The sequence below is a fragment of the Podarcis erhardii genome (assembly GCF_964252035.2).
Source record: "Podarcis erhardii genome assembly, chromosome: 14".
In the NCBI taxonomy this organism is placed as follows: Eukaryota; Metazoa; Chordata; class Lepidosauria; order Squamata; family Lacertidae; genus Podarcis; species Podarcis erhardii.
Window position 1 is genome coordinate 30,502,144 of NC_138503.1, and position 21,937 is coordinate 30,524,080.

The 21,937-nt window shown below is 45.2% G+C and overlaps 1 protein-coding gene across 2 annotated transcripts in view; it reads right to left on the reverse strand.

The window, feature by feature from the left end:
• CACNG3 (calcium voltage-gated channel auxiliary subunit gamma 3) overlaps window positions 1–21,937 on the reverse strand; it is a 68,412-nt gene that overhangs the window by 2,071 nt on the left and 44,404 nt on the right. Inside the window, exons 2-3 of one of the 2 annotated variants that reach the window (XM_081840666.1) lie at window positions 9,613–9,696; window positions 3,453–3,587 (exon numbers count right to left, since the gene is read on the reverse strand). In XM_081840666.1, the coding sequence (XP_081696792.1) occupies window positions 3,453–3,587; window positions 9,613–9,696 (219 nt within the window). Of the gene's footprint in view, window positions 1–3,452; window positions 3,594–9,612; window positions 9,697–21,937 lie in introns of both variants that reach the window. The other variant, XM_081840665.1, reaches the window with a different exon arrangement.

Sequence of the window (21,937 nt, forward strand, 5' to 3'; positions counted from 1 at the left end):
TTTGCCTGGCTCTCTGCTCTGTGACATGCAGTAGATGCCTTGTTCTAGGAGTGGAAGGGAAGAGGCTTGCAGGCTGTCAGCAGGGAAATTGTCAGGGTGGCTCTGGTGGAGCTGTCAAGTCTGATTCCTGTGGGCTGGGGCACCTGCCTCTTTCCTCCTCTTCATCCCCCTCCAAGCTCCCAGCCTCCAGCACTTCCCAGCTTTCCCCCTCCTCTGGGGTGTGGCTGATTTCCCACCACCAGGAGCCAGGATCCAAACCCTCTCCCTCTGTGCTTTCCCCCGGGGGCTCTGGTCAGGTGGCTTCTGCCACTCTTCCCCATACAGCCAGTTCCTGACACTTTGCTCATCCAGTCAGAGGAGATGAATGGGACTCTGCAGTATGCAAGGGATGAACTGGTGGCACACAAACACCGACATATTTGGGGAAGTCATGCTATTTTCATTTCAACTCCTGGAAGGAAACACATTTGCTCTTCCACCCTTCTGCCTCCATATGGTCTCTTCCAACTTTGCATGCCTATGAATGGGATATCTGGGTATCGGTCCCAAAAGGGCCATAGAGCAGAACATCTGCCCTGGAAGCAGAGGGTTCCAGGTTCATCCCCCACATCTCCAGGTAGGACTGGGAGTGTCCACTGCTTGACAGCTGATGGAGACCCAATGCAACAACACTGAGCTAGATGCACCATCAGTTTGACTCAGTATCAGAGAGCTTCCAGCATTCCTGCCTGACACCAGCACCAGCCAGCACCCCAGGGGCATTTTCTGGGCTCTGTGTGAAACTGGGGGGGGGGGCACCCTTTCAGCTAACATGCATGGGGTGCCCCTCCCTTGCTTCCTTGCCACAGAGGAGCTTTGTGTTGCGTTAATGAGCCAAGAGCGTTTTGTTTGCTGCTTTGCTTCTCTACTCCTCTCGGCTGAAGAAGTGAGAACAATGCTCTCTGTCTTTTTTTTAGGGTGGAGCGTTTGCAGAGGGAGCCCAAGACAAAAGATTTCCTGGAGACAAAGATACTGTCACGAAATAGCCCACGACAGCAGTCAGGAAGGAAGCCATTTGCCACTCGCTCGCATTCCTCTCCAGATGGCTGCTCCTCTCCAGATGTTGAATTGGCCAGGGCAGTGCAAAGGCACAGCAGCCTCCTGGGAATGGGAGAGGCCTGGTTTCAGCAGGTTCTGCCAAACCAGTGTTTCCCAAAGTGGGCGGTACTGCCCCCTGGGGGTCACTAGGATTCTTGGGGAGGGGTTGATAAGAGCCATGGGGTGGAGTAGGGGGCACCAGAAGTGTAAATGACTATCAGCCTTTGAAAAGCTGGCATCACGGGATCACGTTCATCAGCTTCATTGAATTAATTAAACCACATAGTTTTAATTGGATTTTGAATAAATGTGCAATTAATTCTTACTGTTTCAAATTTTATTATGTGACTGTCTTCCTTAGTGGGTCATGGATGTATACCCCCAGTATACCCCTGTAGTACCCGTTCCACCTTTGGAACTCCCTGCAACCGGATTGGTCTCATGTTTGACCTCCTTGCAATGGAAACCACTCTTCTGAATAATGCTTTTTATAGGGCAGGCCTGTGCAGGGGGTGGGGCAGCTGGGTGCACTTGCCCTGGGCCTCAGAGGGCTAAGCTGGCTGGGCTGCCCTGCCAGAGGCTGCCTGTTTTTTTGTTTGTGTTCATAACTTTATTCTAACAAGACTCTCACCTTGGACCTCAGATAAGCTCTGTACAGGCCTGTTATTGGGCAGGGCAGGGTTTACCCAAGTATCTCAGAAAAAATTTCTTGTGTGAGTGCACAGTGGCCATTTGGGGTGCTGTGATCTCAAGTGATAACATACCGAGACATCGCCCAGAAAAAAAGCAAAGTTTTCCCCCTAGGGCTGCAATCTCATGGTGCATTTTTGGGTGCCTTGTGAGTGTGGCCCTGAAAAAAGCATGTTTTTTGGGCTCAGTGATTTTGCACTGGTCACATGACTGACTTGGGAGCACGGAACATGTGAACCCCGGTTTGGGGACTCAAGGTGTTGGAGGGTATAGTAGGGTACAGGGCACTAGGATGAGTCTTTGGAACCAAGCCGGCTGTGGCCCCCCAAAGCTGACTGCTTCGATCAGTGGAATTTGCAGTACTACAGGTACCATAGCATACCTATTCTGCGATTGCAAGAACTTGACCATTTAAGGTGGCACAGAAAGGGAGCAGCATGAGACTGTCGAGAAAAGGCAGCCTGGAACAAGTGCATTTTGAAAGCTTGCTTGCAAGCCTGAACAGAATCCGTCCAGCTGGCAGTTCCAGAACTGTGGAGCCACCACAGAGAGAGTGCTTGTACTACCAATTTCATTTATTTTCCTGGTGGCCGTACAAGCGGGACCCCAGAACCTGGCCTTAAATATCTGGGCAGGATTGTATGGCTGGAGGAAGTCCTTCAGCTACCTTGGTCCCAAGACATTTCTGTTATTCAGTGGTTACCCTTTTACTGTGCTGCCCTGAATTATCTTATTTACTCCTCTGGCTGTTTCCCTAAAGGCAATTGCATTCTGCCAAGAAACAAAGGCTGGCTTAGCTTTCCAGAAAATGCGGAGCATCCTCAGAAAAGCACAGCATCTTCCAACACACACACACACACACACACACACACAATGAGAGAGAGAGAGAGAGAGAGAGAGAGAGAGAGAGAGAGAGAGAGAGAGCGCCAGCTTAGCTAAGACATCACACAGGGCTTATCAGCTCAACCTTTAACTTCAGAATTAAGATGCTGCTGTTGAGCGCCAATTCTGAGTTTTGTAAAATACATCAAAGTACACAGAAACTGCTCTGAGAGGGATTCTGGGGCTCCAAATCCCTTTGAAGCTGCTGTTGCTGCAGCAGCAGCTCAGAGACATAAGAAGTTGCCTTATACTGAGTCAGACCTTTGACACTTCCAGCTCAGCATTGCTGACATTGATGGGCAGCAGCTCTCCGGGGTGTCAGGTAGGGGACATTCCAGACCTACCTGGAGATGCAGAGAACCGGACCTGGGACCTTCTGCATGCCAAGCAGGGGCTGTGCCTACTAAGCTTTGGCCCTTCCTGACCTAAGCAGCAGTTCTTGGCAAGGGTTAATGGGCAAGGAGGAGGAGAAGGAGCGCTCAATCTTCACACAGAATCAATGCATCCCATATCAAAATCTGGAGATTACGCGGGATGAACCTGGAACCCTCTGCTTTCAGGGGAGATGTTCTGCTCTATGACCCTTTTGGGACAGATACCCAGCTATCCCATTCATAGGCATGCAAAGTTGGAATAGACCATATGGAGCCAGAAGGGTGGAGAGCAAAAGTGTTTCCTTCTGGGAGCACGGAATTCAAATATGGTTGGCACCCCATTGCTGGGAGTCAGCCTTGGCAGCAAAGGCCAGATCTTTGATCTTATGCGAAGCAGCATAGACAGTGGAGAAGTGACTTGGGACTCACCTGCCGATACAAAAAAAATCCCTGCGCTCAAGATGACATTGAGTTTGCTCTTGTAGAACTCACTGGCTGCCACACAGAGACCTCCGAAGAACAGCAGACCCACACTCAAGATGGGGAAGATACTGGATGCTCTCACTGCACCTGGACGAGGAGGAGGAAGGAGAAGGGGAAGAGGCAAATCCTGCTCAGACTACACTCATAGAATCATGAAATCATAGAATTGTAATATTGGAAGCCACCACAAGGACCATCTAGACCAAATTCCTGCAATGAAGGAATCTTTTGCCCAACATGGGGCTCAAACCCTCGACCCTGAGATTAAGAGCCTCATGCTCTACAGACTAAGCGATCCCTCACATCATTACCGTAGCATGTTAGTTAAAGTACTAGTGGAGGCTGGTCCATTCAGGCATCTGGTATTATGACATATTTATTACATTTGTACCCCACCTTTTCCTCCAAGGGGCTCAAGGTGGTGTGTGTGGTTCTCCTCCTGCTCATTCTATCCTCACAACAACCCTGAGAGGTAGTGGCTGAGAGGGACAGTTATTGGCCAAAGTCACACCCAGTAAAGCAGTCTTAAACTCCGTAGGGGAGGGCTCCCCCCATTGTGGTCTCTCTGCTTTTTGCTCTTGGAGACAAGACAGGGGAGCTGAATACAGTAGAACCAGCTGGCTCCTGTGAATCTATTGCAACCTCAGCCCCTGCCTCCTCCTCCTCAGCAGCCTGTCCTATATCTGCAGTGCTTTCTGCCTCTTCCTCCTCTCTCTCACTTGAGCCTGTTGCTTGTTCTGCATCCAACCATTCTGCCCCCTGCACCTTCATCCTCTGACCTGTCTTCCATGTCCCACCACCACTCCTCTGGCTTGAAGCCTTCCTCTTCTGAGGCTTCTCTAGGGGGTCTCTGGCTGGAGCTTCTCACCACTCCTCATCATCCAGCCAGTCCTTGACAGTCTAGCACTCTTCTCGTTATACATGGAAGAAAGGCCCACCCATCAATCTGGAGTGAAACGTCACTTAATTGTAGCTCTTGAAATCTTGCTTATTCTTTGGGGGATGCTGGTGAGGACCCTGAAATGGCCAGCTAAGGTCCTTGTCTTTAAAGAAACTAGTTCAGCAACTGCCTCTCTTAGATTCTAACCCTCACTGGCTACAGGACCCCAAGAATGGGAAGGGATTTGGGACATCACCCAGACTGCTCAGAAGCTCAGCTCTGGTGCAAGGACCAGAGAAGCACAGCTCAGTTCAGAGAAGCCTTGATTAAAGTTCCACCCACCAATGTCATGAACCCACCAGCTTAAAACCTGCCCAGGGTTTAGGCTTGCCTCTCCCTTAGTTTCTGTGCTGCCTTGAAGAACTCAGTGGGATGTGGGGGGAGGAAGTTGCTGTTAGTGTAGCTGTCCCTGGAATAGCATCTCTGTCAAGATATGACAAGCACTTTCTGGAAGCAATTGAAGACATTTTTGTTCTAACAGGGTCTTTACCACGAGTGTCTCGTTGTTAGGGTTTTAGTCTTGTTTTAAATGAATTTGTTGTTTTTGTGTTTTAACTGTTTTTTTTTTAAAAAAAAGTTTCTTGATTTTACATACTTTAGTAAATAATAGAATAAGTTGTCCCCTCCCCACTTTAATTTCCCCAACACAAGGTTTCAAAGCATATTTATTAAGAGTCACTTTAATAAAAGCTGTTCCACAGATTTCTATGCATTTTTGGTGGTTTATAACCATGTTCCTTTGACAAAACATATGTCATATAGCTAAACCACATTTTGTTAAAGTTATTGGATTTCTTATGTTGTGTTATTTCCTGAACTTTGCTTGTCAATTTCTCCATTATAATCTCCGTTATAACTGCTTTTAATTAACTTGTGCATGAATTGCCCTGAGAGGGTGGTTTAGAAGGCAATGAAAATGGGTGGCCCCCACCCAACACTTACAAAGTGTTATATTCTGGGCCCTCCGTGTGCAGAAGTGAAATAGTGGGAAGTGGGAAGCACCCTCTAAGCACCCTTAAATTGCCCTTTGCCGCACTCTCTCCAATCCAGACCAAAAATACCGTATCCAAAAATATCCACAACTTGAACTGAAGCTCTGGGGTTGACTGCAGGCTGGAGGATGAGCTGAAAAGTGGCTGGCATTGCTACTGTACCGCACACATCAGCTGTTAGGCAGCGAGGCTGAGTAGCCTAAACAAAGTCTTGCTGCGCCTCCAGTCTCTTCAGGGCTTCCTCCACCCTCACTGATATCCATTTCAGGCTCTGGGGAAGACTCTCCAGCTCTCACCAGCCACTTCCAGGTTTGAATTGAATTAGTTATTTATTTCCTGGCGCCATGCGTATATGTGGTTGCGTGCATGTCGATCACATGTAAGTGGGGGGATGCCTGCACATTCATGATGAGGAGGATGAAGAAGGACAAGGAGCAGGAGGAGACAAAATGAGAGTTAGTTGGCTCTGCCTGTCACTGGCTCTGGCGCCACCTACTGTTGGGCTCCCTTCCTTCTGCCCCACCAGTCTCTACTGCTCTATGGAGACACATTGTGACAGTGAGTCTGTGAAGGGCGCTGTTCCCACATTGGTTCTGCTGCACACCAGCCAAATAATATCTCAACATGGGATCGGTTCTCCAGACTGACATAATTATTTCTTGCATTTTTGCTATTTCCTACATCTTGCCAGCCCAGGCAGCTGCCTAGATTTCTCCTCCTGATATTCAGGTAAGCTCTGGAGCTTTTAATTTACTGGGTACATTTTTTGGGGGGAGGACTAAATCCTCTGTCAAGTGATGGGGGATGAATTTGTTTGGTCTGCTTGTCACAGAGGACTGACTCGAATTGACGTTTCCAAATTCTATTGTGGATGAGAATGCAACGATCACCTGGGCTATGCACAGAGGCGCCAGCTTCCAAGGGTGATATGGGGGGATGGGCAATGTCGTGTGTGTGACATTGTGTGTGATGTCAGGGCATCAGAATAAGCTGGGGGCAGAACCAAATGTGGCAACAGTATGGCTTCAATGACTGGCAGCTCCTCCTCCTGCCATTGCCATTGGTGGGGGGCTGCTTCAGTCCTCCTTCTCCTCCATGGCAATAGGAGAAGGAGAAGGAGCCAGTCACTGAAGCCATGCCATGCTTGGCTCCATGCTCAGCCTCTTCCGCCCTCTGATTTTTTGGGACATTAGGGGGGCATATTCCACTACTAAAAATATTGGAAGGTGACCGCAAGGGCTCGGCCCCCATGAGTTGGCACCCATGGCTATACAGTTTGGTTCAAAAATGTCTGCATAAAGATATGCATCTTTAGAATAAAAATGCATACAAAATGCATATTTTGGGGAGGAAATGCACTGGGAAATGTGTATTTTCCAGGAAACGTTGGGTACAAAACACACATAATTTACATGTGGATTTTTCATGGGTTCTTTAGGAAAGTCTTCAAAAATAGGGGGCAGAACAGACTGAGGGAAACAGATAAGGATGGGGCTTAAGTCGATCTGTCCATCCCTTCACTCATCGCATCCTGCCCAGGTGACTGGATCTTGAAACAAGTATAAAAACTTCTGATGAGGGACGGGGAGAAATTCAACTTTGTTTGCATTTGGATAAGAAACTGCCTAATTCACCCTTGAAGAACTGAAATTTGCACTTATTTAACAGTGCAGCCCTCCAGTCAAAACAAAATGTAGAGAAATGCCTATATTAGGGGAAAACATGCAAAAAATTGATGAGAATGACATTAAGTGATGCATTATATTAGGAAAACACAAGATGAGCCTGCTGGATCCAGCCACTGGTCCGTCTAGTCCAGCCTCCTGTTCTTACAATGGCCAACCAGATGCCCTCAAGTAAGACCTGAGCACAACAACAGCTCTCCCTGCTTGTGATTCCCAGCAACTGGCATTCAGAGGCATGATTTTCCAGTGCAAAAATATGCCTGCCATAGAGAAATGTGTTTATCTGGAGAAATTCACACAGAAAAGCTGATAATGTTTCATGTGGATTAAAAGAAGAAGAAGAAAAAGAATCCTCAAACTGCTGCAGAAATACGAATTGAATTTAATATTGGAAAAATGAGAGAACCAAAAGGGACAGATTCGCCTATCCCTTTCAGAGATATGATCTTTTAATGATGTCAGTCCAAGGGAGAAAAGGACACTTGCAAATGAACGAAATAAGGAAAGTGATTAGTTAATGCACTGCATTGAAAAATACACCCACACAGGGACTTCCGGGTTGGCGCCATCGCCGAATGGCGGACTCCCCCCGCGCTCCGGAGGGAGCCTGCTCGGCAGGGGCTGGGTTCTACTGCGTCGGCGTCGCGGGGACCCTCAAAAACCATGGGCGCTGAAACCCATGGGCATGGTGACTTGGCGGGCACCGTTTGCGCCCCCGACCCACGAAGGAGCCTTTTTAAAGGTTGCGGAGCGGGTGCCGGGGGGGTGTGGTGCTATGAGTCCTCCGCTTCCCCTGCCGAGCGAAGCCGCATGCCATTTGGCGGAGAGCGCTGACTTCTTCCATTGAAAATTCGGATTAAAAAGAATAACCCGTGAGTAATTGGAAACTGGACTTAAAAAGGGAAAAAAAATTAAATTCGGAACGAGCGGGGGAGGTGCAAAAAGGAAGTCCATCTCCCCCCTGTCGTAGAGGATTTAAAGCAAAGGATTTAACAACTAAGATCGAGTGCTACCTTATTTTGATAAAGTCACTAATTTCACGATGGAAAATTATAAGACTGGGCTGGAGGAGAAAAGTAGAACGTGAGCTAAAATGCAACCCCCCCCCCGGGAACTGGGAGCGATCCGCGAGAGCGCCGGGAGAGGAGAAACAGAGGCTTTGACAGCTGTCAAAGGAGCTGTCAGAGCTGAAGAATAAAAAGAGAACTTTGTTATGAGGACTTTGCCGGTTACATTTGTTACAAATTAGATATAAATTGTTTAAAACAAGGAATAACAAGTTACTTTGACTGTTGGGTGCGATCTGGAAGGAAACTGTGTTACTATAATCCCTCTAGAGGGGCTGTGGGACACTACAAGTATTGCTGGCATGGAATTTGAATTGGACTTTTTATCTCCTGGGAAACTGCAGAAATGGAACACTATTTTGTCTACAGAGGTCTCTACACTAAAGGAGACAATAGATTTATCTACTGAAGAATGGAAGGGACTTGACGTAAAGTTTTGTTCCTGAATAACAAAGCCTCTGTAGGGGATTTAGAAGCTTTTGGAATTGGAACATTTTTGCAGGAGAGCAGGAAAAGAAACTAGAGGAAAGTGAGGAGAGAGAATAATAAGAACAACATGAACAACAAGAATTGGACAAAGCTGGAAGTGGGAACATTTGGGACATCCAGATTTGAAAGGTCTAAAGAAACAAAATTGGAGTTTTTACTCTTAAATACAGAGATCTGGATGGAAAAAATGGACCTTTTTGAGATAGAGCTTTTCCAAGATTGGACGCTTGAAACTAAAGATGATTAAAAAGACGGCAAAGACTATTAAAAAGACGGCAAAGAGGACTTGTGAAGGATTTCGGCCTAGATGTGGGATCTCCAGGATAACAACAGGCATTGATGGACATTGGGGAACGCAACCGGGAAAGGGGGGAGGGAAATTTGGAATCCAAAGGGTGTTAAATTATACTTTATTCTTTGTTCTATTTTCTTTTATTTTAATCTGTTCTGCATATTAAAGAGGGGAACTCGTGGAAGGGAGCGGGGTCGATTTTAGGGGATAGAAAAACATTCTTAACATTGGGTTAACTATAATAAGTTTAAAATTTGGGGTAAGAACTTGTTGAATCTATTTGAAGGAATTGGAATACAAGAGGGGGTGGGGTGGGGAAGTCCTGGCAAGATGCTAATGAAAATAACGTTATAAAATGGATGTTTTATTTCTTTTCTTTTTTCTGTTATATTTGAAAATGTTCAATAAATATTATTTAAAAAAAGAAAGAAAAATACACCCCACAACTTATCCTTAATGCTCAGGGGAAATTCAAAAAGCTCCATCGAAAGTGGGATTCACACATACTCTGACAAGGAAATCTCCAGCTGGATTTTGCTGGCCACTCAGTTGTCTACAGGGGTGAGCCCCATCCCTTCTGTGTGTAGACCCCCCCCCAACAAGCACAGAATTGTAGTTGCCCGGGAGGTTGTAAACCTTACGCAGGAGGTATTCAGCTGCATCCTGTTCATAGTCAGCATCCTCTGGGAAATGATTGATTTGCTTACAGATTCCTCTGAACGTCCCTAAGGAATAAAGAAGAGAAAATATGCTTAAGAACACCATAAGAGCTCTGCTGGATCAGACCCCTGGCCCAGGCAGTTCAGCATGCAATGCTGACAACTCCCACCAAAACTCCCACCCTCTTGCCCTCTGTTAAATTGTCTCAGTCCATCTTAAAACTGTCCAATATGGTGGCCATCACCAGATCCCAAGTGAATTTCATAGTTTTACTATGATAGGGTTGGAAGGCAACCTCAAAGGTTTGCCCCCCCCCCCATTGATGCAGAAAATACCTACAGCATCCCTGATAGGCTGCTATCTGGAATCTAAAAACCTCTAGTGAAGAACAGTCCACCATTCTCCAAGCTGTTCAGTTCCCCTGCCAGACAATTCTGATTGTTCAGGTTCATAAGTCTGCTCTTCTAGCCAAAGGCCATGACAAACGGGTATTAGTCAACAGTATTGATAATATAGCACAGGACATACATCCATAAAATAAAAATCCATAATATAAAAAAGATTTTGCCAAGTTCCTGAGCATTGTGTACCTCTGACAGATCCAATTCTATTATTTTGCCTTTTAAAAATCCAATTTGCCAGCATCCACGCTGTAAGAGACAGAAGTTACCAGAGACACCAACACAATCAAATCAAATCAAGCCAAAACCATTTATAGCGATTTTATCTAACTCCTTTTTCTTCCTTTCTTTCTTTTTTGGCAGACAGTGCATAGAGGGCCACTCTCTGTGTTACGCGGTTATTATTGTCACTCAAAAGAAACTGAACCATTTCTGCCAGGGTGTTGCTACTTGCTTATGTGAAGAGAGGTTTCAGAAAGTGATCTCTTGTGTCTCTATAATAAGGGGCAGGCTAATAGAGAATGAGAGATGTCTTCCATCTGAGATGGACCATAAATACCAGGTCTGCCTGAGTATAGGAGCTTGTTTTAGCAACCATCCAATACGGCAGTAGGTATCACATGGAGATACAGCTCAATAAAGTCATTTCTTAAGGAAACTGGTGAGAGTTTGGTCAGAGAACCAGCTCTAAAATGCTCTGTCCTCATGAGTGGGTATCAAGGAGGAAATCTGGTGTTTCTAATTAGTTGTAGGTCCCTTCTGGATTCTATCCAGAAGAGCCAATCCCTTAGTTGACACGTATTCAAGGTCAAAGCAGAGCTCAGATCTGGAAAATAATGATAGTCTAGAACATCTGGACAAGCTGCTTTCCAGAATTGGTTATCACCCAGTTCCATATAGCACAGGAAAATGCTCAATAGGCATATGGTAGTAGCAATTTAAAATAAATATCCTTTAACTGAGCACAGTCTGCTCTTGCCTTAATTGTTGGCCCCTTGGATTCTGTATGAAGAAGAGCTGCTAATATTCCTGATGGTAGAGAGTATAGCTTCTGAAAAAAATAATATTCTGCACAGTTTCCAAAATGTTAATGGAGTTCAAATCAGAGCAAGTGCTTTGCTACCAAATATCCTTAGGTTCAATCAGCTGCCCTTCCTTATTGCAACAGAACATCAATGTCCCTATGGCTTTCTGTGCTTTCACTTTCACTGTCTTCATATGACACCTCCAGGAGAGGGTTTCACTAAAGGGTACACCCAAGTATCTAAACGAGTGAATTTGTTCTATAACTTGCTGATCTAAGCACTATTTATAACTAGGACTGTGCCAAAAATCACAATCTTGGTCTTAATTCTTCTGTTAACAATATGTGCTGAACACCTCCAATAGATTTTTTTTTTGGGGGGGGACCAACTGGGAAAGAGAGAGGAGCACTAAATCATCTGCATACATCAATATTAAGATATTTCTGTGCCTAATTACCAGAGAGGGGGAGTTTGAATTGGCTAAATATGGCACCAGATTGTTAATATAAACGTTAAAAAGAGTGGGAGCCAGAGTGCAACCTTGTTTCACTCCTTATGACATTTTAAAAGCATCAGCCATACCACCATTTAAACCTACTCTGACCCTCTTTTCTGTATTACTGTATAGTTCTTGGATCAATAGCAGAAGTCTGCAGTCAATGTTAGCAATTTGAAATTTCTCCCACAGTTTGTTTTGATTAATAGAGCTGGATGCAGCAGAAAGATCAATAAAGGCCACATAAAGACTATCCTTAATGTTCTTAGTATATTTCCTTACAATACGGTTCAGAGTAAAACTTTAATCAATGGTTCTCTATCCTCTTCTGAATCCTACTTGTTCTTCAGGAAAAATGTTATCTTGCAAACCAGTCTGATGATTTTTGAAGGAGATGTAATGCATATAGCTTTGAGATGTCTAACAAGCTAACTGGCTGATAGTTTTGTGGATCCTTCCTATCACCTGTCTTATATATCAGGAAAATGATACTCATTTTCCATCCAGAGGGCATTTTGCTCATATTGTTGATGGTGGTAAATAAGCCAGCTGAGATAGACATCTGCCATTCTAAATATCCCTTAGAGAGCTCAGGTGGAAGCATATCTTCTCCAGGAGCTTTATTTGATTCCAGGCAGGAAATGAGGGCCTTTATCTCAGTGAGTAGAGCATGAAACTCTTAATCTCAGGGCTGTGGGTTTGAGCCCCACGTTGCATGAAAGGTTCCTGCATTGCAGGAGGTGGGGCTAGATGATCCTTGTGGTCTCTTCCAACTCTACAATTCTATGTATCTATGATTACAGGAGACTGGCTGCCATTCAAGTAGGTTTGAGAAATTCTCACACACTGCTGGTACATGTGATTGCCCAGACTGACCACCAAATATACTGGAGAAATATGTCACCCAGTCAGAGGCAGGAACTGAGATTTCCTGTGATGATCTCACTTCCTTTAAACCCTGGGCCACCAGTTCCCAGAAATTGTCTTCCCTCTGTTCCATCACTGCTAGTCCCAATCCCTGCCACTGGGTTTTCGTATATTCAACTTTCTTGCTTTTGAGCAGACTCTTGTGTTCCAATCTATGTTTGACAAAATTTTCCATGGATTCTTACGCAAATCCTTAATAGCCTTAGCCAAAACTTTCCTAGCCATTTGCATCGACCATCAAACAAGCCAAGGTGTGTTGATTGTGTGTAGTTATTAATTGTAGAAGTTATCTCATAGGGCCTGAGTTCTGTGACAATTTGCTAGAAGGCACACTGGCGGAGGAACGGGGGGGGGGGGGGGAGGAGAGACAGGGGAAGCGCATCGCCTCCGGCACCATCGGGGAGGGGGGTACCATTGCGGCTGCCCCCCACTGCGCCAGGCACCATGCCCCGAGGGCGGCGAGCCACACCTCCAGGACTCATGCTATTCCCCCACGGGTGGCATGCCATGCCCCCGGGATGCACGCACGCCCCTGTGGGCGATGTGCCATGCCCCAGGACGCACACCACACCCTGCAGGGCGGTGTGCCACACCCCTGGGACGCATGTCAGCCATGCCGCCATTTGCTCTCTGCCCCCAGTGCTTGAGCATGTAGTTTCGCCACTGGGAAGGCATCAACCTGATTTGGAGATTTGCTCATAAAAAGTTGGTGCAAACTCATCAGATAGTTACTATATAGTGTCTTTTGAATATTGCTGTTCTCTCTGTGAGAGCATTTCAGTCTTTTCACACCCTTTATTTCTCCACACACTCCTGCAGATTTGGTGGTTGGTATGCGTTCTATGAAAGGACATGGGGTCACTGATATTTGAAAGCAATCACTTTCTGTTTGTTCTAATACTTCAAAGGTGTTCTCAGCAGTGAGTAATGAAGGAGCGACTATAATGTGATCGATAGCACTTCCACCATGTCTGCTCAAATAAGTATATTGACCCTTAGATATGTCTACAGGACTCCCGTGAGGAATATAGGAATTATGTTGGAATACAAATTCCAACATTTTTAGGCCTGTGTATTATATTTCTTGTACAAATAACAATATTAGGTTAGGAAAATATTTCCCAAGCCTAAAGGTACCAAAAGATCCTCTCTAATTGCTCCAGTCCACAAAAACGTATAAATGCTGAGGGGAATTTATGACTGATCTGCTCTGGTTCGGGATCTTACATCTGCCCAAATCTTGGTGGTCAGGGCCAGACAATTAGTAGGGAGAAGGGAGATATTTATAAAGAAAAGAAAGATTCCTAATTCAGTTCTGCTTTGTATTGACAAGCGGTAATTATTTTGAATTCCAAAATCTGCTATCAAAACTTCCCCTGCCAAATGATATTATCGCACGCCACCCCAAACTCCAAGCGATATGAGATTCCAAGGGTTTCAGGCACTTGCCCAGGGTTCGTGTTTCCTTTCGAAAGAGGTGCAGTGGTAGGGCTGCCATATTTAAAAAAGTAATAACCAGGACACCCTGAAAGTTGCTGAGCTATTTTTAAGAAGACCTCAAAATTGTTGAGTTGAGTTTTTCATTTTGGAGACAGTAATGTCTTTATGATAACTGGTTTATTCACATATACATACAGCCTGAGCCTATGCTGGAGGAGTTCACAGCATCAACACTCAAAGACAGTTTTGCTTCTTCCACACACAGAGGCGGAGCAACCTGCTCTGGTACCCAGAGTGGTGCACATCCCAGGGGGCGTGGTGCGCGCCTCGGGAGGTGCTGCCGATTGGGGGTTGGCATTTTGTCACTCCTCCTTTGGAATGGCACTGGGGCGGACCGCCCCCTGCCCCCACCTTGGAACGCCACTGCTTCCACAGCCACAGCCTTCAATTCCTTCAGAAATCAGGCATGGCTCTCTCTCTCTGCCTTCCTAGCCTGTAGCCTTTGCACCCAACATCTAGCTCACATAACCCATCTCTCCACTCTGGCCTTTTGTCTTTCTAACAAACAGTTAAGGGAGTGAGGCCCACGCATTTGCCCTCTGGCAGAGAGCCACTTTCTTTGTTACCTTAAGGACACATACTTAGTGGACCATTACCAGGCTGGCCTGACTAGTCCTGCAATTGAATCTGTGCTGGATCCAGGAATCAGAAACGGGACTTAAGCATACAGCCTATTTCCCCCAACTCATTACAATATAAAGGTAGTCAGGTCCCCACTTCCTTGGCCCCTTTTAAATTTCTCAACAGCTGACTGGTTAAAAGAGTTATGACCCTGTAAGTGGGGAGGAGGGTTAAGTTTGTGCGACCAAATCTCTTGCAAACATATTATATCAAATTGCTGGAGCATACAAATGTGCTTATCTGCCTTCTTATTATCCCTACCCGTCAGGTTCTATGAAAGAATATTAAGACATTTCTGGATGTTTTCTAATCAGTTATGGTATCTTAGAGGAGAGCTGAAGGTATCATAATATGCTTTTCTGTAATTACCCCTAGGCCTGGATTTATCATGAGTATTTGTTAATGGATCATCCCTTTGATATCTGGAAAATGGATTGCTAGCAGGGTAGTTTGGGGGCATATTTCTATTTTGGGCATATTTTTCCCAATACCTGCATTTGGGCCAATATAATGAATCTTGCCTTCTTGTCTTATTGGAGCATATCTGGATATTATTAGGCTAGGTGACAAGTGCAGGACACTTGTGACTTAAGAACTTCTTGTTCCTTCCTCTCAAACTGCCTTTTCCAGACTGGGGTGCGGGGAATTATTTGAACAACCTTTTAGTTTGAATAACAGCTCTCTGTCAGCAAACATATAGAGATCAAAATTTATCCCATCAACCATTTCCTAAATCCAGGGAAGTCCCTACAATGGCTTGAATTCCGTCTTGCAGTTCAGAATCTTTTTTCATTATTCCACTGGGTTTCTTCACTGGCCAGTTATGAACAACCACCTGTAGAACATCTGGAGACCTCTTTCTAGAAGAATCATCACTGGAAACTGGACTTCCCTCCTCATTCGCTATCTTTCCAAGTACAGTGGTACCTTGGTTTAAGAACAGCTTAGTTTATGAACAACTTGGATTAAGAACCCTGCAAACCTGGAAGTAGGTGTTTTGGTTTGTGAACTTTGCCTTGGAATAAGAACATGTTTCACTTCCTGTTGAGTGTGTTCCATTTGTAAACTGAGTTCCCCGCTGCTATGGTAAAGCATATCTTGGTTTAAGAATGCTTTGGTTTAAGAACGGACTTCCGGAATGGATTAAGTTCGTAAACCAAGGTACCACTGTATGTTTATTAATCCACTGTACACTGCCTTTTCCTCCCGTCTTAAGCTGTAGAATAGAAAATGTGGAGTGCTGACCTGAAGCCTTCAGACTTCCTCCGAAAGATCCCAGATTGGGGTTTGAACAAATTAGATTAGGTGACGTGCCACGATCATTTCCTTGGATGGTAGCAAGTGGGTTATCAGCATACCCATCGACTATCAGTAGCCTTGGATCTGAAGGGATTAAGAATGGGAAACTACTCCTCCAAGTCCATCTGGAGCATTTATACTGGTATAAAAGCAGATTTCTGAGTTCAAGTTCCAACCTTGATCAATGCCATTTAATTGTTTGGTTACTGAATCTGATAGGGACTTAGCGAACTCGCACCTATCCTCGTATAGGTCTACCTTCAAACCATCACTAACTACAGTTTCTTTGCTGGTAGGTCTTATCCATGGGGCTACATTCAGGATTCCTGACCGGTATACCAATTATGGCATTCAGGCCCAAAACTTCATTTTCCAACACATCAGGAGATGTCGGTCACATAAAAGTTCCCCTGATGAAGGAGATTCAGTCTCTGTTGTGCCAAGATTGTTATTATTCCTAGCAGAGGTGTCATTATATGGATGAAGCTGAGGTTGCCTGGGAGCATATAAACCAACTTCTAACAAGTCCAGATCAATAGACCAGTTAGCTAAGCTTTCATTAGAGGAATATGCAGCAAAACCCCTGACTTAGGCTTCTCCATGACTTACACACTCAAAATGTAAAAGACCAGGGCAGTCTGTGTAAGACATATCAATTTCATCTTGCTACAATCACTTACTTTGATTGTAAGGAAATTCTTCCCAACATTTCACCTAAATTGCAGCCTACAAAATTACGGTAAGACAAATTAAAATATTAATAAGAACATCAGTAAATATGCTGTATCCCTTGTAACTCCTGCAACTGGGGTGGTTCTCGCATCCTGCCTTTCAGTGTTGCTTCGGGGGGGGGAAGGGGGGCAAGTAAGACGGTTCTGGAAGTCACAAGAGGTGCACAAATAGGAGATGATACTTTTTAGGAGCAAACCTTGCTGGATTTGTTTGTGCTTTTGGGTGTGTGGCCATATATTGGCTGCCTTGCTCAGCACCACTGCAGGAAGCGGTCTCTCCTCTGCACATAGCATCTCCCTTTCCCCTAAGGGCCAGGCTGGCTCAGCATGCAGCGGTTTGAATCCAACTCAGTTCCCTCGAATTCACATTGCTCAATCATTTCCAGAAACGGTCTCCTGGCCTGGATTCCTCGGCAGCTGCTTTAACTCTTTCTCACCCTGCCCTTCCAACCTTAGGAAGCAAGCCAGCCCCAGATGGCCCTTCAGCACCCAAGACAATTTCCCTAAACTAGATCCAGAACCTGGAATCATAATAGACAGTGCAGCTCATCAACTAAAGCACACCCTGAAGATTAAAATCAACCCCACCAGGCCAGCTCTTTCAGACCCTTGCTGCTCTTCCCCAGCAGTCCCCAACTGAAGGTCCTAGCTGGGAGTAGGGGAGATTAAACTCAGTTTGTATTTAAAACAAAATAAAAAAATTCCTTCCAGTAGCACCTTAAAGACCAACTAAGTTAGTTCTTGGTATGAGCTTTTGTGTGCATGCACACTTCTTCAGATACACAATGCCATCAGATACACAATGTGTATCTGAAGAAGTGTGCATGCACACAAAAGCTCATACCAAGAACTAACTTAGTTGGTCTTTAAGGTGCTACTGGAAGGAATTTTTTTATTTTGTTTTGACTATGGCAGTCCAACACGGCTACCTACCTGTGATTCGTATTTAAAGGCGGACATGACTTAATTCACACTTTTTGAAACCATACATAAACCAAAACACAGACAGCCTTCAAAATCACAACGCAATTCTCTCTAATATGCATAAAAATGGATATATAAGGTAGAATGTACATAGAAAGACATATTTTAGTAAACCTAACATTTTAAAATGCATTCAGGGAAATTGCCTCGCAAAAATATGAATATAACACAAAACTCCATTAGGATGTAAATGTTATTTGGGAAAAAATCATACTAAAATGCTGGTGAATTTTCGTGGGGACTTTAACAACAACAACAACAGCTAACTGATGTGAAAATGTGGAGATCTGGACTTAAGAATGGAGAAATGAAAAAGTGAGACCAAAAAATGGGCATATTTGGCTCTTTCTAGCTGGGACTTCTTCCAGATATCCCCTTTCATCCCACCCCTCCCAGTGCTGCTACACTAATTTCTTTATTTGGATTTATATCTTTTTGTTCCAGAATGAATCCCAAAGTCTCAGAAGGACAGCAGCAGATCAGTCATATCTAATGTGTCACCTCCCAGATGCTTTGGAATGCAGAGCCCCTCAGGTCACATTTCTTGCTTGAAAAGTGTTTGCTGCTATCCAGCTAAACAGATACACTTCCTCTGTAGAGAAACCTTCTGCCTAAGCAGGGCCAGTTCAACCATTAGGGAAAGAGAGAGGTGAGGTGCAGGCAGATGTTGGAGGTTAGGGCTGTGTCTCATTATGCTGCACTTGCTACCTCTCAGAAGCAATGTAGGATGTTTGCAAGCTAACCACCTTGTTGGAAGAATTAATGTTTAGTCAGCTTCTGTGTATGAATGGGGAAGGGCTGAGGTGCCATCTTCTTAAGGGGGTTGAGGGGGCCTGTGTGTGACGCTGCACATCATGATGTCATGCGTGTGACACTGCGCGACATCAGGGGGTGGAGCCAAATGCCCCCTGAATAGTAATACTTTTTGTGGTGGGGGACTGCTTCTGCCCTTAGGAGTTTGCACGCCTGGGGAAAGGGCACCATCATGTCAGGCAGCAAAATGCATTGAGCCTGCCCCTGCCTAAGCAGCTTCGTAGGAAGACTTTGAACAGGAATCCTCCCTTCTTGGCTCTGGAAGTGGAACCAGATCAGACCACACCTTCAGAGTCCTCGCTAGACATGGCCCCTAGTTTCTTGCATTCTTTGTTCCCAGTTGAGCTTCACTTCAATAATAATAATAATAATAATAATAATAATTTTTATTCATATCCTGCCCTCCCCAGCCGAAGCCGGGCTCAGAGAGGCCAACAACAATAAAAGTAACCCAGTTTACATAAAACCACAATCAATTAATTGAAATGCATTCTAAAATCAATTCATTCTAAAATCAATTCAAAATCAAATTAATGGCAACCATTGGGCTAGAGTTCTATGTGGATTACCGAAGGAGGGGGTCAGACTGTGCCTTGGCCAAAGGCCTGGTGGAACAACTCTGTCTTGCAGGCGCTGCAGAAAGATGTCAAGTCCCGCAGGGCCCTAGTCTCTTGTGACAGAGTTCTACCAGATTGGGGCCATGGCCAAAAAAGCCCTGGCTCTGGTTGAGGCCAGCTTAACCTCCCTGTGGCCTGGGAGGTGTCCCCACCCCCAGAATTGATGGTGTCCCCACCCCATCCAAAGAGGCCTGCTATTTGAATGGGCCCCAAGTGAATGACTACAGCACAGATGACCCCTTCTCTTCTGATGTGCTCTTCTCCCTGGTTTTGGGTGTGTGAGTCTGTGGCTGGTCCTGATCCACCAATGACTCTTGTGAAAACCACATTTCAGGAGGATTGAAATGAACTGGAATGGAGCCTTGTTGGAATGCTGATACGTTGACCACCTTACAGAGTTTGTCCCTAGTGGTTCCATGGTGTTGTTGGGTGGGACTTGAATCAAGGCCTCCTTGAACTGAGCTGAGTTCTCTGGTCACTACACTTGGTGTGCTTCTTCCCCCTGCAAGACTGACGTGGCGAGAGCAAGCGGATCAGGCAGCACGATGATGCACTCTGACACACACCCCTGGCACACGGGATGGGGCCTTCCATTTGTGGGCTCCCTCCTGGGGTTCTTTGCAAGCTAAGACTGTTGCTAGCTGTCAGAGGATGGCATGTTGCAAGAGCGGGGCATTGTCAAAGCAGAGAAGGATCATTGCAATAACGAACAGACATCGTTGCCTTCCTTGGAGATTGATGGCAGCCAGCAAAGGACCAAGAGGACGAAAGGGGGGGGGGGTTAGATTCAGTTCACATTTAAAGGCTAACTCATCTGATTCACACTTTTTGGAACAAGATGCAAACTGAAACACAGTGCTGTCCTTTGAAATTCACACTTTCTGAATTTTGCAATGCAGTTCTCCAGTCAAGCAGCATTTGCAAGACTGCACACAGTGGGTTTAAATGTGCATAAAAATGCACTTATTAAAGTGGGGAAAAGCATTATATGAGAGGAAATGGCTTTCTAAAAAATGTATATAGGTACGCAAAATTGTGACCATGAGGATAAATTCATACTGAAATTTTCATGAGAAAATAATAATAATAATAATAATAATAATAATAATAATAATAATATCCACAAACTGAGGTGGAGTTGTGAAGAACTGAATTCAAGATTGGAAAAATGAGAGAAGCTGACATGGAGAGCTCTGGCTACCCGCAGCATGCCTCCTTCCTAGGGAGGGAGGAGCGATCAAAGAAGCCAGCAAATTCCGTCCACCAAAGCAACCCAGATTCGGTGCCAGGCGCCAGGAAAAATGGAATTCAGCCCATGGAATAAGTCATGCGAGCTAAGCAAATTAGCCGCTGGTTGCTTAGCTGTTGCACGGTTTGGCCTGATTTCTGCTTGCCACTGGGAAACAAAGTCCTGCTCACCCTCCCGCCTGCCTCCCCACCCTAAGTTGCCAGTCTGGGCGGGCCTCCTTCCATGCAAGGCTGGTTGCGTTTTTAGAGTTTGCACCCCCGGGGGCCCTTATCAAAGTCCTATCACCCTCACAATGTCTGGGTCTGGCAGGTGGGGGCTGGATATAGAGCCTCTTTGCTGGTAGCACCCAAACACCGAACTCTCCCCAGGGAGGTTTGCCTGCTGCCAAGCCTATTTTTTCCCATTCTAGTGGAATCCTCCCCCCCCCCCCCCAATTTATTTTTCTAGGCCTTTTCCATTTGTGATTTCTGGTTCTAAACCGACTGCAAACTAGCTTTGCTGCTGTGATTTACAGAATGTTCATGTTTTGGTTTCATTTTTCCTTGTGTTTGATTCTTCATTGTAAACTGGTATGGAACCCAAACTTTCACCATGATAACACCGTCAGGTCTGTGCTGGAAAAGCACAAGGAGGCGTGGCTCAATTGCTGGGCTATTCAGATTCCAGGGAGCAGGAATTTGGAAGGGTTGTAGTGGCAGATGCAGGCGAGTTGACGCCCCTGGAAAGAGGTATTTTTACCAGGACGGTGGGTGGTGATTCCTGGTGTTTCAGTCTGAAACTGAAACTAGCTTGTAACTGAGCTGAACCATGGCCCATGGCCCACTGTTTGACTTTTGCTTGTATCCTCCACTTAATAACTGGGCCTACACTGTGCTTTCAACTGAGACTTCCCTTCTCTCAACAAATAAGGCTTGTGCCAAGGAGTTGTAGACTTGGAAGGGAGCCAAAGGGTCCAACCCCTGCGATGCAAGAATCACAGCTAAACTATATACTATAAACTATATAAATATCATGTATGCTTTAAATTTATTTATTCACACAGCTATTTCTGGACCATTAAAATTGTATTGGCAAGCGCCACCTTTTACAGTGAATATTGTACTACAGAAGAAGAAGAAGAAGAAGAAGAAGAAGAAGAAGAAGAAGAGGAGGAGGAGTTGGAGTTTGGACTTGATATCCCGCCTTTCACTCCCTTTAAGGAGTCTCAAAGTGGCTAACAATTTCCTTTCCCTTCCTCCCCCACAACAGACACCCTGTGAGGTGAGTGAGGCTGAGAGACTTCAGAGAGAACTGTGACTAGCCCAAGGTCACCCAGCAGCCGCATGTGGAGGAGCAGGGAAGCTCAGATTACAAGTCCACTGCTCTTAACCACTACACCATGCTGGGATATGTTGTGTTGTTTCTGTGTTAGCATTTTAGGCTGTTTTAACTGCTTCACAGTATATTTTTTATTGTCCCTGCCCACCCCTTTGGAATAAATAATTTAAAAAAAGATAAAAGAAAATGGGTGTGTATGAAGACCTTGCGCTCAGAGTGTTTCCAGAAAATTCTCTTATTGGGGCCCACAAAACATTGTCATTCATGCACTTGTATCCTACATTGGTACAGAACACCTGTGTGTTTCTCTTTTGTGCTTGTGGGCA